General features: G+C 39.5%; 1 protein-coding gene and 1 pseudogene across 1 annotated transcript; both read left to right on the top strand.

Moving 5' to 3' along the window:
• The first annotated feature begins 6125 nt into the window (after positions 1–6125).
• LOC139443764 (uncharacterized) lies at positions 6126–7643 on the top strand (annotated as a pseudogene).
• A 3279-nt stretch (positions 7644–10922) lies between these two features.
• On the top strand, positions 10923–14972 carry LOC139444079 (3-[(3aS,4S,7aS)-7a-methyl-1,5-dioxo-octahydro-1H-inden-4-yl]propanoyl:CoA ligase-like). Its single transcript, XM_071224989.1, has 2 exons — positions 10923–10949; positions 13107–14972. Exon 2 carries the CDS (start codon positions 13133–13135, stop codon positions 14762–14764), a length of 1632 nt encoding a protein of 543 aa, XP_071081090.1. The 5' UTR covers positions 10923–10949; positions 13107–13132; the 3' UTR covers positions 14765–14972.
• The last annotated feature ends 570 nt before the right edge of the window (positions 14973–15542 follow it).

The raw sequence follows: 15542 nt of genomic DNA on the forward strand, positions 1-15542 counted from the left end.
CAGGATTGTTTGTCATCTTGCCCGTTGATGAAGCTGAGATTTATTATACTTTGTCTGCGAAGACCTTCCATGTTAAGGATTGCGTAGCATTGCAAATTTCTTTAAGAATAAACCCTTGTAGCCTTTAGATATTTTTACGTTCATGGTGTGGAAACGTATGAAGGATGAAATATGGTGAGGGGACATTTTGGCTCTTTAGAACTAGCAACATAGTTTCAAAATTGTGAAGAAAGTTTTGAAATTGTTGTCTATTATTTGCAAGATTTGCCAGCGCAAGTGGTAGCATGAAACACATAATTCTCCGCCCTGCCATGTTTGACTCAAGGGGAACAACTCTGGCAGGGCACAAATCTGTTGTCATTATCAATTCTTCCTGCTCTGGATCATAGGTATTTGGAACATGACTGTTTGTTGAAAAAATTTACATATTTGTGTTTAAATATACGTCTATGAAATCACTATGTGCCAGGAGGGTTGTGCATTCTATTCATGTTTTTGTTGTAACCTTTGACATCAATAAGCCTGTTGTGTGACTGTCCATAAAGCAATAGGGAGGTTTTATCATTGGATGTGAGAGATATTCAGAGAGCATTCTTGGATTGGGTTTCAGTATTGAATCAATTCCTATGATTGTCTTTCATCAAGGTTGTTTAAGGTATCATCTGCCTCTTGAGGTGTCAGTTGTATTCTGGAGAAGTGTATTTCATCATGGGTCTGCGAGTCTGTGTGAGGATATCAGTTTGTGTGACGTCACATATCACAGATTGTTCTTGGAATCAGCAGAATCATGTCCATGTGCTTCCAGGTATTTCTGTTAGACAATAATAAACCTGTCATCTTTGTGGTTGGTCATGACCTTTGTTTTCATGTTTTGTGTTCACCATGAGACTTAAATGTGGGATCCGTGTCCAGGTCATCTTCCCGAGGCAAGGGAGTTAACTGACTTTAAAAGACCAGTTATCTGACTTTCAAAGTCAGTTAACTCCCTTGCCGTGGGAAGATGTGTCCAAAGAATACACAACCCAAGGCTTCATACAAGCAGATGGGGCTTAGAAAAGGAGAGACACATTTTGTGACCATATGCAAATACTAGAACAATGCAAATAATCGATGAAACATTTCATATTTGGTAGTAAAGTTGGGGTCACGGGTGGCCCAGTCGTCTAAGGTGCCGCGATTCACTGTGCAGAGTTGCGTCCCTTGGGCAACCCAGAAACCTATGATTGTGGGTTCAAATCCCGGTTCGCCCCGATAATGTTTCTAGGTTTGTCAGCATCATACCCGTGCTTGTAGGTTTCACCAAAGTGGTAAACGTCTGAGACCTGCACCACTTCGGGCTTTCCTCCCACATTCAGCTGACACTCCGCGATATAACTGGAATATTGTTAAAGCGGCTTAAACCCAACTCACCCACTATTAAGCTGACATGACGTGATATGACTGGAATACAATTAAACTCACTCGCTCACTCACTGGTAGTTAAGTCAATGGTAGTTTGTTGAAAAACAATTCCGCAATGAATTGGTTGATAAGCATCCTTTTGAAGTTGATGGATGACAAAGTAGACACAATTAATGGACAACAACTTCTATAGAATACTATTAAACCGATGGTAAGGTATAGACCCTTATACTGTTGTCAAGCAAGATCTAAGGATCTTTGCCGTTATCCATAAATTGTGTCTACTTTCTAATAACCCAATGAGCAAGTTTAATGTGGTGTTGTTACTGGTTTACACATCACATCTAAAAACTTCCAAATTTTATAAATATATAAATAATATTTTCTTTGCTTCAAAGTGGTGTGAGGGTGTACCCTTGCACCACCCCTCTGGATCTGCAGATGTTGATGTAATAAAGCCTAATAGGATGGATACAGTTATGACTGTTGCTTTGTAGCGTTGTACTGAGGGTGAGGATTGTTGCTAATTGCGCTGTTTACCAGCCCTCACTCACTCATTCACAAATTTGTGGGTTACCTTGCCAGTTTTTTATACCCCAGACTGAAAAGGTCTTGCTAATCCAGGAGTGGTAGGGTAGCCTAGTGGTTAAAGCGTTTGTTCGTCACCCCGAAGACCTGGGTTCGATTCCGACATGGGTACAATGTGTGAAGCCCATTTTTGGTGTCCCCCACCCAGATATTGCTGGTATATTGCTACACTCACTCACCTTTTATTATCTGGAGACAATCCAGATAATACAAGGCCAATGCCACCATTGCATCCTGTATATAATATCTGCTGTCCACTTCTACGTGAAGTTAATAAGTGTACCTTCTGCAATACACAATGCAGTACATGTCTTCTACATTGTCGGTTAATTCTACTGTGTTTATAGTTCACAGGTTTGTCACCAATTGATATAATGTTAGGAGCTAACATATTTGTTGAGTCGCCTGTCTATAAACAACTCGTGCCTCACACCTTGCCCTCTGGGAGCATAAGGATTAAGTGGGCTTATATCTAGTCAGATATACTTCAACTTATTTACTGGATTAATCTATTATAAAGTCTGGCATGCAGGTTACTACATTCATTCCCGTATTTCTAAAAATGTTTACATTGATTTCCCTCTGTAGACAGGTTGCAGGAAAACAAATATATAAATATAGACACAATGAAAATGGCAAAATATAAATAGTGAATATGAAATGACTAAAGAAATAAGGTAAAGAATACGTTAATAAAACAGGGTATCAATAGACAAAGAATCACAGACGACTTTTGATTGTATTTGAAGAAAGCGTCAGCTGACAAGGATGGAAATATTGCGACACTTCCAGATTATTTCCGATCAGTAAATATCGAAGATGATGAGATAGATATTGATATAAATTAAATTATTTACATTTTAAATTATCAATTGAGTAACGTTCTCTAAGTTACAGACACGAAGGCAGTCAGCATTGATCGGATTATATTCTATGTGTTTACGACTGTGTTTTCAGATTGACTAAACATGTCAGCAAAAAGCACAACTTTCCGAAATACACTCGGGCGTCTGTGCAAAGTACTGTGTATTCAAAAACTTGGGAATACAGTTGTTCATTGACATATTCCAATTGTTTATCCTGTTTATCAGATACCCCAGTTGTTAAGACAGTGGGGTAGAGATGGCTTTTAAAACATGACTTTCACCTGCTGTGGTAATGGACCAGTTCTAGTAGACATTATAGACTTTAACGCCGTGATATCACTTAAATATTGTTAAAAGCGGCGTTAAAATCATTGATTTATTAATATACTGTAATATTTATATCTAATATCAAATAAATAAAGACGTTCGTTTGAAGTTAATGGGAAAATATATATCCCGTTTAGAGATATCTAATGAAACATTTTCAATCATGGCAGGTTTGCAGTAAGTTGACTTTGTTTTATCACAGAGAAGGAAGCCCCTGGTTCACTTTCAACATCACCTCTACAGCCAGAGCAAGATTGGGTGAATCTAAAAAGTGGCAATATTGACACATGCTTTTATCACAGATTGAGTAAATAAACCCACTATTTTGGAATAAATTTTGTTTGCACGATATTAATTTATAAAAAATAATAAAAGAAGTCAACATTTAATGTCATGAACAAATACATCTAACTGATTCTAAGAAGTTACAATTACTCAGAATTAGACTACAGAATTAGTTATGCAATCTGGTTATATCTGCTAATATAGAGCTTGGTAACATACTCGATCCTGTTTTATTTAAAATAGATAAAACGTGTTTAAAGCAAAATGAACTTTGAACTAATAACATCCAAAATGAGAAGTAGGATCAACAAGTCTTATATTATCATGAGGTGTCTAGCAGACAGACAGACAGAAAGGTTACAGTCTCATCTCTGTTTACATATTAAGAGAAATGACATAGTAAAATAAACATCACAGAGCCACACGTCTATGGGTTATGAGGGACTTTAAAATACAATTGCGACTTGCATAAAACTTTTTACTAAAAAGGACCTTAAAACATTAAATAAACCAACTCAGATTCTAAAACAGGCACAGCAATTTACACACCATGATATAAAACAGATTTGCGTTGTTGTAATAAAAGTTTGCAGGTCTTGGCAGCTAAGAACGGTACATCTGGGTTGGACAGTATAAAAGACACGTTTTCAACATCAGAATAATCATTGAAAATATCACAGACTTGAGTACATCTTCTTTATAATGGCGCTCTAATTTCATTATAAAGGGGGAAATGTAACAAGAAATTATATCCATGCTCCACACACTCTTAAAAATTCAAACACACCCTTTCTTCCAATGGCAAGTTGTCGTACCCTCAAAGGCCCCACACCACAACGCAGTTGATCCAGTGAAGTTCTTTGCGGCCAGGGGAGGGAACTCTGTATATACCACTCGGCTCCATAGGTGAATTTAAAATGTTGATAGATCCTCAGTTTATTTCTACCGTTGCCACGTTGACAATGCGGCTGCTGCACTTTACTTTTCCAGTCCTGTACGAAGATTTGCATCAGTTTGACAGATACTTTTTTGATATTAAAACAGTTGTCCAATTGAATGAGTGAGTGAGTGAGTGAGTGAGTGAGTTAAGATTTATAGTCACATCGGCAATATTTCAGCCATATCGTGACTACCAATAGAAAGAAGTGTTCCAATGAGAGGTTTGCTTGCTAAGCATGAACACGGAAATTCCAGTTACGTATGTTCCTATTTGCGTGACAGTCCGCCCATTTGAAAATTCAGGAGGTGACAGAAGTTTGTTCTTTTCCACACAGTCTCATGTAGAACCTCGTCGCACTTTCCCATTGTCTACAGGCTATTGGTTCCCATCCCATATCACCGCTGACTGCACTGTTAGGAGCAAACTTCCTTAATCCTAGAAAATAGCGCATAGCGCCCGATAGTGTACAGTGTTTATGGCTGGAATGCGATGTGTTCCCCATATCGGTGCACCGTATTCTAATGTTGCCCAGACCTCGCGTAACCCAGGTGTTCTGTAAGCAACAGCCCTAAATAGTTATAACAGTAAGCAACGTCGATATTTGTATCACCGCACCGCTCATTTTCTGCTAGAAGAATAATATCATCAGCGTAGGCGAGTACACTCACACAAATATCATCTGTGTGAATTCCAACATTCAGCAGCTTCAAGATTTCTATTAAGTCATTAATACACATGTTAAATAAACTGGCGACAGTGAACAGCCCTGTCGAAGTCCACTCCTGACATCAAACCGTGGTATACACACTCCATTAAGTCTAACACATGACTGGACAGATTTATACAAGGATACTAAGGCGTTGAATATCGCCCCCTTTATTCCCAGACTTTGGAGTTTTTCCCACAGCTGATCGTTATCAATACAATCATATGCAGCGTTAGAAACTAACAGTTTTCGTCCACTAGTCCTTATAATGATAACATATAGCAAAACCCTTAAAAAAGGCAATTTTCTACTAGCCCTTATGATACCTTTACTATTGGACAGTTTGGCAAGGACTATAGGACTAGCGCCAATTTTTAACCCTGATATGCTTTCTTGAAATCAATAAATGTTGCGAGTGTTGGTTTCTCATGCTTTTCCTGGTTTCAATGATAGAAGTAATACTTGAGATGTGGTCAAGGGTTGATCTCTTCTTTCGTAATCCGTTTTGTTTCTCACACAAAAGATGGTTACTCTCTACATGCTCAGTCAGTCTATTGTTTCATACACCAGAGAAAAGTATATAGGACAAACGTGCAAGTGTTACTCCCCTGTAGCTCAAAGGGTCACGTGGGTCCTCCGTATTTGATTTTGGAATTGGATTTATGATGCCTTTCGACCAATCAAAACGAAAATACAGTTGTCATTCTTTAATACTTCAACTTGTATACCGTCATTACCAGGTGCTTTACCATTCTTAGCTTGTATTAACACACATCGATATCGCACCTCCTAAACAGATATTTCTTCATTTAAGAGAGGGTCCGCCATAGACTGACTGTCACTATGCACTGGCCTTCTCCAACGTTGCTGTTCAGCGGAGGAATATCTATTTGCCCACGTTTCCATGACAACACATCTATCCCTAGATATAGTTCCATCTTCTTGAAGTAGCTCCATGGAAACACCGATACTTCCTATCTTTTTCCAGACATTTTTACTTCCGGGTTCACATATGGCTTCTAAATCAACAAAGAGTTTAGCCCTGCCCTGTCGTTTTGCCATCTACAAAAGCATTACGTTCAACACAGACGTAGGTGAACATTCGACTGAAGCACGAGAAACTTATCAATGACTTCCAGTCAGGAAAGTAGTCTGTCATAATCTGACCACAGGTCATCCCCATGGAATAGCCAATCACGGGCCTGGAATTCGATCTGACATATGGTTGATACCGGTTATCTCAAATAGGTTTCTCACCCACAGGTGTGTAAGAAACTACCACCAGACCCAGCTCTGTATTGGGCAACCTCAGTTAGCATTGGCTGTACAAACCTTGTACCAAAGACGCAGGAGCTAGCAGTTTTACGAAGACGTTTCGAATCCAAAAAGAAAATGATGTTTTGTAAAGTGACCAACCTTTGGGCTGTGGAGGAGGATGGCCTTATGCATTTACTGACATAGCAATACCACATATACTGACTAAAAAGGATTCTGTTAGAGATCAATCACACCTTACCTTGGACGTACTACAAAAACTCAAGTGCATTGTTTCTTTACTTACCGTAGCGTTCATGGCACCCCTTGCTCAAAGAGAAACGTCTCTGGGAAATACATGCTACGGGCAACCATTTGCCGAACACTGCATTGAGTTTGTTGGTAGGATCTGTCACTTGGTGGTATCTGCATATGGACTTACAGAAGTTGGGTATGTATCGAGCTGTATTTGTGAGAAGGAAGAAGACTTTGAAGACATCCTGGTTGGACGAAGCCTTCACATGGAGGTAAAAATAATAGATGAACAGTACAAGGATGTTGGACCCGACCTGGGCAAATTTCCGTTCATGGACATCATGTGTTCCAGGGATATATCAATAATCCTTCAGCTACAAAAGCAGCATTCACAGATAACGGTCGGTTCAAAACAATTTATATTGGACATTTGAAGATACGCGAAGATCCGGGGTAGAATAGGTCTTCAGCAACCCAAGCTTGCCGTAAAAGGCGAATGTGCTTGTCGTAAGAGGCGACTAACGGGATCGGGTGGTCAGGCTCGTTGACTTGGTTGATGCATGTCATCGATCCAAATTGCGTGGAACGATGCTCATGATGTCAATCACTGGATTTTCTTGTCCAGACACGATTATTTACAGACCGCCGGCGTATAGCCGGAATATTGCTGAATAAACAATAAACAAACAAACAAACAAACTTTGTCGAAGGAAGATGCTCAGATGCCATTATGCATGGAGAGTTTCTTTGGGGAGAACATGTCCATATATTTCTGAGGTCATTTTTCTGATCGTGTCATGAGGTCTGTGCCTGTGTCATACCAACACCAAACATGGATGTCACCACCAAGTTGATCAAAGATCACTGCGACCCAATGTTCATCAGCGATTCCCTCCATGAAATATCAGCCAAACCAACCTATTATGTTCTGGTGGAGAGTTTCCCTCTCAGACCAACAGGCAAACCTGACAGACGGGCATTATCGGAAATAGCGGTAAAAATGACCCCTGTCAGCATCTAAAATCCTGTCCAACCCGCACCAGTGGGTTACAAAGGCAGACGAAACTACCCTGCAGAAGCGAGATATCATCCAGGAACATGCTCTTAACTTCCACCTCTATGCGGACGATAACCAGATCTACATTTCCTTTAAAACTGCCGAACTGTCTCTGAACCTCACCGCCCTTGAGCGCTGTATTGATGACATACGATCCTGGACGAGCTTCAATTATCTCAAACTCAATGAAGAGAAGACTGAGTTTTTAATCCTTGGTTCGCGACAGCAAGTCAGAAAGCTTCACCCTGACTCTGTATACCTTCATATTGGTGATACCACTGTGTACCCAACTGCCAGTGCCCGTAATCTGGGAATCACCTTTGATTCAACCACGGACGTATATACATTATAATACGTATATACGTCTTTGATTCAACAATGGCCATGGACACTCATATTTCACTAACCAGCAGAGCATGCTACTATAGCATCTATAACATCAGTTAAGTCCGCCATCTAGTTGATACTCCAACAGTTAAATTGTTGATGCAATGTCTTGTGACCTCCAAACTAGATTACTTCAATGCATTGTATGCTAATCTTCCCATGAAAGCCATATCCAAGCTACAACGCATTCAGAACTCTGCAGCTAGATGCATCTCTAAAGTTCCAAGATCCAATCACATCAGTCCTGTCCTCAAAGCACTACATTGGCTTCCAGTCTCCTTTCGTATAAACTATAAGATATGTATCATCACTCACGACTGCCTCAACAATAGCGACTATCCAGACTATCTCAAAGATCTTATATCCCTGTACTCTCCAGAGCGTTCTTAAGGAAACATTACCGTGAGACAGCACGTTCTCACACCTGGTGGGACAACTGTTATGATATCTTAACACAATATTTATGACACAGGCAGATTTCTTTTCAAATATATGGCAATATTCTTAATTAGCTTAACATTTTTTGTCGCTACTAGTTGATTAAATTTTGCTCGTGCTGGATACTTGTGATAGTAGCTTGGGATATAGAGCTTTCTGTTTTCCAGATAAAATGGACAAACTGAAAGGAAATGGTATTCATCTTCAATTATATTATGATTACATTTCTTGCACTTACGTAAGCCAGTATTTGGTACCTCTACGAGGGAAATCTAATTGAGATTTAAGCTGTAATCGATCTTATTATCAATATTTAGTCAAAATAAGAGTTGGGAAATGTGTTCAGAATACACATAAGGGGATTAAGAGTCACACTACTAGAAGTGAGTGAGTGAGTTGGGTTTAACGCCGATTTTAAGAGTATTCAAGTTATATCACGGCGTGACCGCTTAAAGTGGGAGGAAAGCCCGAAGTGATGCAGGTCTCAGACGTTTACCACTTCGGTGAAACCCACGAGCACGAGTTTGGTGCTGACAAACCTAGAAACATAATCGGGGCGAACCGGGATTCGAACCCACAATCATAGGATTCTGGCATGCCCAAGGGACGCAACTCTGCACAGCGAATTGCGGCGCCTTAGACGACTGGGCCACCCGTGCCCCCTACTAGAAGTGGATATTGGGTGTTGTGGACTGCTAACCCTCTTAACTTTCACGGATATGGTCGCACAAAAAAACTACCCTACAGCAGGAATATTTGTCACCTCTCCGGGGGTATTGGGGGTATAATCAGTGGTTGATTATCCTTATAATGATGTCAAATCGTCCAAATAATGGTTAAATACATGTAGTGTTTTATCATTTTTATCATTACACTTATTATAAGTAGATATTTTCATCAAATCATCAAACTATTTTATTACCAGAAGTTGTGTTACTCGTGGATTTGACTGCATCGATAACGGCAACAGTAAAATGTGAAGCAGAATTGATTAACCCAAATAGTTCCTTGGACTCTTCTGAAACAGACTATAACTATATGCACCCGTATTATGTTACCAAGAGAGACCCATGGCTTTTTGTAGCATTTTGTTCTTAACCACTAAGAAATAACGTAATGTTAACGATTGGCTGTGAAAGAAAACGAAACACTTTTATTGCTACATCAATAACCCCGAGTCGAAACACTGACACAACTATCTCCCTTGACCGAGCTTCTTGTCGTGTGCAATAGATCTACCTGTGATGTGTGTCATGTTATGGTGACGTTATAGCTTGCTTCATATTTCGTGCCGCGGGATAATGCTTTTACGGGTCTGGACTTATGATTGCTTAAAATGGCTAGTCTACTGAGATACTATGCCGCAGTGTTACACAGTATACCCCGTTCAGACACAGTATACTCTGTGCCGACTCTTGTTTTATGCCGTTTATTCCAAGCGCCAGACAGGGTTACACAAACTACCATCTTTTAACGTGGCGGAGGCGCTCTCGTCAAATGGTATTTCCTCGATACGTGTAGATATTGATGGTATAACTATATGAGTGAGCGAGTTAGGTTTAACGCCACCTTTAACAGTATTCCAGTGACATCACGGCGTGTCTGCTTAACGTGCGAGGAAAGCCCGAAGTGATGCAGGTCTCAGACGTTACCACGTTAGTGAAGGAAGAGATCACCCGTTCAACAGACAGATGTATTACACATTATGTTTTTAATTATATATATACAACTTGTTATTGTTGTAAATTATAGTTTAACTTCTTATAAATAGCTTCGAATTTGACATTACAATCTTGATTTGAAAAATGCCGCTTATTCGCTATTTGTAAATATATGTCATTGATATATGGAAATACAGACCTTGAATAAAACGTCGCTTCATACCTGGTCGAAAATAACATTAGTCAACTATGTTGACTGTTGGAAAACTAAAACACACTAAAACAGAAAATGAAAAAACATATGGTTCGCGTGATCGTAAATAAACTGCTGCATTTTCTATGCAAGATGCCTGAAAAAAACCAATTAATCATTGTTGCTCCTTCATCAGTGAATACAAACTGCCACACACTTCAGACGTTACATTGAAAGGGTGTTTATTTGTGTGTTTTCTATCAGGCAATAATGGCAACACCACATGAGGATATGACACAACCTATTTTATGATTGGTACGATGTTTTCAGCATATATGTGGCTGTCTGTGACAACAGTCTTCCTAATAAATAGCAATCAAATTCACAAGTGTTTTTCATCATTTGCTGAAAATTATGTTTCCAAATTAAAAATGAAACTAAGAAAAATTTGAAAAATTGGCCATGCACCTTTAAGTGAGTAAATCAGATAATCCAGTTTAGCCCGCTGCGCAGGTCAATCACCGGTCTAGTTAAGAAGTCCGTAACGGCGTGCACAGTCGAGACTGTACGACAGTAGAAACAGGGATTTCGGTAAGGTTTAGAATGTGTATTGGGATGAGGTGTATGCAGGGATTAACTGTTTCTCTCCTATGTTTCTGTATACTCGCATTGCAGCGCTCTGGTGGCATTAGCAGCCATGCTCAAGATGATCGTCCAAAGTCGGCCATCCTTGTTTACAATAACGTATTAGTGTGTTATGGGGACCAACCTATTTGTTAACTGATATGGATGTACATGTATATGAATTTTGACCTGCGTTGTAGTTTTTCTTATAATAATATGTGCATTTTTGAAGCTGAAACTATATTATGAGCATGACTTATAGCATATGCATACTTCCAAGGTCATATTAATTTAATCTGAAAGTTACAACAACAAAAACAAAGTGGCGATATGTCCTTCATTTAAATGTTTAAATCACAAAATGAAGAACAAGGTAAGATAAGGGCCCGTTTCTTAATTTAAGAATTGGGTAAAACTTTTAGAAATTCTTATGAAATTCATCGTATATGTTCTTAAGAATGAGAACTAAACTTTGTTCTTTTCAATAATTGCATGTTTGGGACTTATGACAATACTAAATGCATAAGCAAGGATACAATGTGTCAAAATGGCTGATTTTAGAAGCGTCATGAAGCGTTATTCTGATTATATCAACATCAGTAAGCCCTTCTTCCTTACGAACATGTGTACAAAATCATCTTGGGTCAAGGACTTGTTCATACTTATTTTCTATTTTAAAAAACGTGCCCCTTTCACTCATTTAGACATACTTGTGCATTTGACCATATTAAAAGACCAAACCTTGCAAGTGTGAGAAAGAAGGACGTTCGACATTCATTTGTACATGTGTGATCATTTACATTCCAATATTTCAAAATTTTCTGCAACCTTAAACTTTGCCATTTCCAGTGGACCCAAAAGGGTCGATATGTCCCATCTCCTGCTTTTAATTCTTCATAATGAATATGAAATCAACGTGGGTTCACTGTATCACGATCGGCATTCAACTTCGGCCATATGTGATATTACAATAGTATGTTTTCTGAACAACATATTCAACATGGATGTTTAACGCCACAAGGTGGTTCAAGGAAAACCTTTAATTGGGGGAGATAAAAGTTGGAAATATATACAATAAATAAATGTATTAAGAACAGCATTTAAAGAACCTCCAAAGGTAACCACAAATAAATCACAAATGAAACTATGAATGACGAAGACACAAGCCATTACAAAGCGATGCTGCAAACGCTGGAAAGCGTGTAAATAAATTAGGTAAATTGTGTAAGGCACATATATTCGCCAGTCTGTTCACGACTTTCAACACTAAACAGGTTGTTTACCAATCGAAGTTGAATGAGAAGAGAGTTACTTCACCATATATTTCCGCGTGAAGCCGTAGTGTTTGATTTAATTTGAACACAAAGTTTTGACTCCTTGAAACCAAAATATATTATATTAGGGCTTCAACGAATACGCTATGAGGCAAATACGATTTGTATCATGAATATAGAGTAATGAATACGAATATTAATTCACGAATACAATAACAAGTCAGCAGCAGATGTATTATTTGTTATATTCAGTGAAGCAATAACAACATAAATTATTTGACATGTTTTGTTAATTATTAATATACATTTCAAAATATATACATTTATATACAGTACTTATTCAGGTACTATTATCTGATCAAATGCGACAATGACCAGTGACCACAACACTATCAAAGTAAATCGTATAAAAGTGTTGTCTTTTAAAGAAATCTATGCATATAATATGTTCTTATGGATATTTTTATGTAAATGCACATGTTATTCATAAATATTCGATTCTAGTGGCCACGAATAACGAATTCAATTCATGAATGGATACGGTTCGATTCACCGAATCCTAACAGCCCATTTATATAATATTTCACATCACGACAGGAACAGCATTCTCATCGGCAAGCATCTTGTCTCTGGGTGAGGCTAAAGAAACTGTTCCAGCCAGAGTGACTGCAATGTAAAACATTATTCACTCATTCACACCTTGATACAGCATGAAGTTAAAGTAAATGATGTAGGTTGTGTTGTCATGCCGTAGAAACAGATTTGTCGGAAATCTAGTTATGTAATACAATGGTGACCTCTTTTCATAGCAATATTACAAATTATAATAAAATGTTTCACATCATGACAGATATACCATTCCCGACGGCAAGCATCATGTCTGTGGATGAGGTTCAACAAACAATTCCAGCCAGAGTGAAGCAATGGTCAGTGACCCATCCAGACAAGGAAGTGTTTATCTTCTATAGCGATGAAGGGAGGCGTGCTCTCACCTGTGAAGATGTACACAACCTCTCCACAAAGTTTGCTGCACTTCTTCAGCGTCGGGGGTTGAAACAAGGAGATGTGGTCTGTAATACTCTCACCAACTCTCCCGAACGTCTTATCACCGACTTTGGCATCATGACTGCTGGCTGTGTTGCTGCTAATGCCCAGGCACTGTTGGCGGACGGTACTGATCTGTTGCATGTGATCAACTTGAGTCGCTGTCGTCTACTGATTGGGGACAACACACTACCTGGGGGTGCTTGGGATCTTCTCACACCACATCTGGGAGAAATCATGGATTTGAAAGTGAAATCAAGCAATGCTCCTAAACTGGAAATAGTGGAGTTTGTTGGTGTGAAGGGAGGTGGCGACTACCTGGAGATGCTGCATCAGGAAGGAGATCCAGTTCCAGTTGAGATACTACCAACAGACACAGCTCTGTATTGGGCAACCTCGGGCAGCACTGGCTTTTCAAAACTTGTGCCAAAGACGCATGAAATGTTGTTGCTCCTTTCTAGCAGTTTTACGAAGATGTTTCAAATCCAAAATGAAAATGATGCACTGTACAGTGACCGACCTTTGGGCTGGGGAGGAGGATGGCCTTATGTATTTATTGACATAGCAATGCCACAGATATTGACGGACGCAAGAGGTTCTGTCAGAGATCAAGCACATCTTACCTTGGACATACTACAAAAACATAAGTGCACTGTTGCTATATTGACCCTATCGTTCATGGGGAAACTTGCAGAAAAAGCAACGTCTCTGGGAAATACATGTGGTCTACAACAAAGATTGATGTGCATAGCAACTGGGCAACCATTTGCCAAACATTGCTTTAGGTTTATTGGTAAAATCTGTCATTCGATGGCGTCTGCATACGGAATCACAGAGGTTGGGTATGTATCGAGTTGTATTTGTCAGAAGGAAGAAGACTTTGAAGACAACGTGGTTGGACGTAGCAGTCACGTGGAGGTAAAAGTGGTAGATGAACAGTTTGAAAATATTGGCCCAGGCAAGGACGGGCAAGTCCTGCTTCATGGACAATGTGTGTTCAAGGGATATGTTTACAATCCTGAAGCTACAAAAGCAGCTTTTACGGATGACGGTTGGCTCAAAACAAATGATATTGGACATTTTGATGAGAAGGGGCGTCTTTTTGTCGAAGGAAGACGCTCAGATGCCATTATGCATGGAGAGTACATCATATACCCATCCTGGGTGGAGAAGAAGTTGAGAACATGTCCCTATATTTCTGAGGTCATGGTGCTCCCCGTTCCTCATCCAGACATGTGTCATGAGGTCTGTGCCTGTGTCATACCAACACCAAACATGGATGTCACCACCAAGATGATCAAAGATCACTGCGACCCAATGTTCATCAGCGATTCCCTCCATGAAATATCAGCCAAACCAACCTACTATGTTCTGGTGGGGAGTTTCCCTCTCAGACCAACAGGCAAACCTGACAGACGGGCATTATCAGAAACAGCGGCAAAAATGACCTCAGTCAGACCCTAAATTCCTGTCCAACCCGCACCAGTGGGCTGCAAGGGCAGATGAAACTACCCTGCAGCAGGGAGATAGCATTTGGTACCCCTAAGAGAGTAATTTAATTGTGATTTAAGGTTTAATCAATATTATTATCCATATATAGTGAAAATAGGAGTCGAGAAATTAAGTCAGAGTACATTTAAGGGGATTTAGTATTATGATGATATTATCACGCTAACACCAGTATATATTTGTTATGGACAGTTTCCTTCTTAACGTTCTCAACTATGGCTTTCCTCCCACTTTAAGCTGACACGTCGTGACATAACTGGAATAATGTTAAAAGCGCTGTTAAACCCAACTCACTCACTCAAATATGGTTGCACAAATAATACTTCCTTAAGTCAGGGGTATAATGTTTGTTACCTCTACAGGGGTATTTGGTAGTGGTATTTCGGCAGTGTATTATCCTAATAATGATGTCAAATATTCACAAATATAGTAAAGGAATATCATCAGAATATATTCTGTGAAGATCACTGCGACCCAATTCCCTGGGTTCCCTCAATGAAATATCTGCCAAACCAGCCTACTATCTTCTGGTGGAACATTTCCCTCTCAGACCAACAGGGGGCACGGGTGGCCAAGTCGTCTAAAGCGCCGCAATTCGCTGTGTAGAGTTGCGTCCCTTGGGTACGCCAGAAACCTATGATTTTGGTTCGAATCCCGACGTAGGCGTTAAATCCAACTCACTCACTCAGACCAACATGCATACATGACAGACGGGCAATTGGTATCCATCCCG

This window comes from Haliotis cracherodii, unplaced genomic scaffold (assembly GCF_022045235.1).
Source record: "Haliotis cracherodii isolate W230 unplaced genomic scaffold, xgHalCrac1.p SCAF_5, whole genome shotgun sequence".
NCBI lineage: Eukaryota > Metazoa > Mollusca > Gastropoda > Lepetellida > Haliotidae > Haliotis > Haliotis cracherodii.

Excerpts from the sequence above, each read along its gene's own strand:
- LOC139444079 (XM_071224989.1), top strand. The coding sequence starts at position 13,133 with ATGTCTGTGGATGAGGTTCAACAAACAATTCCAGCCAGAGTGAAGCAA.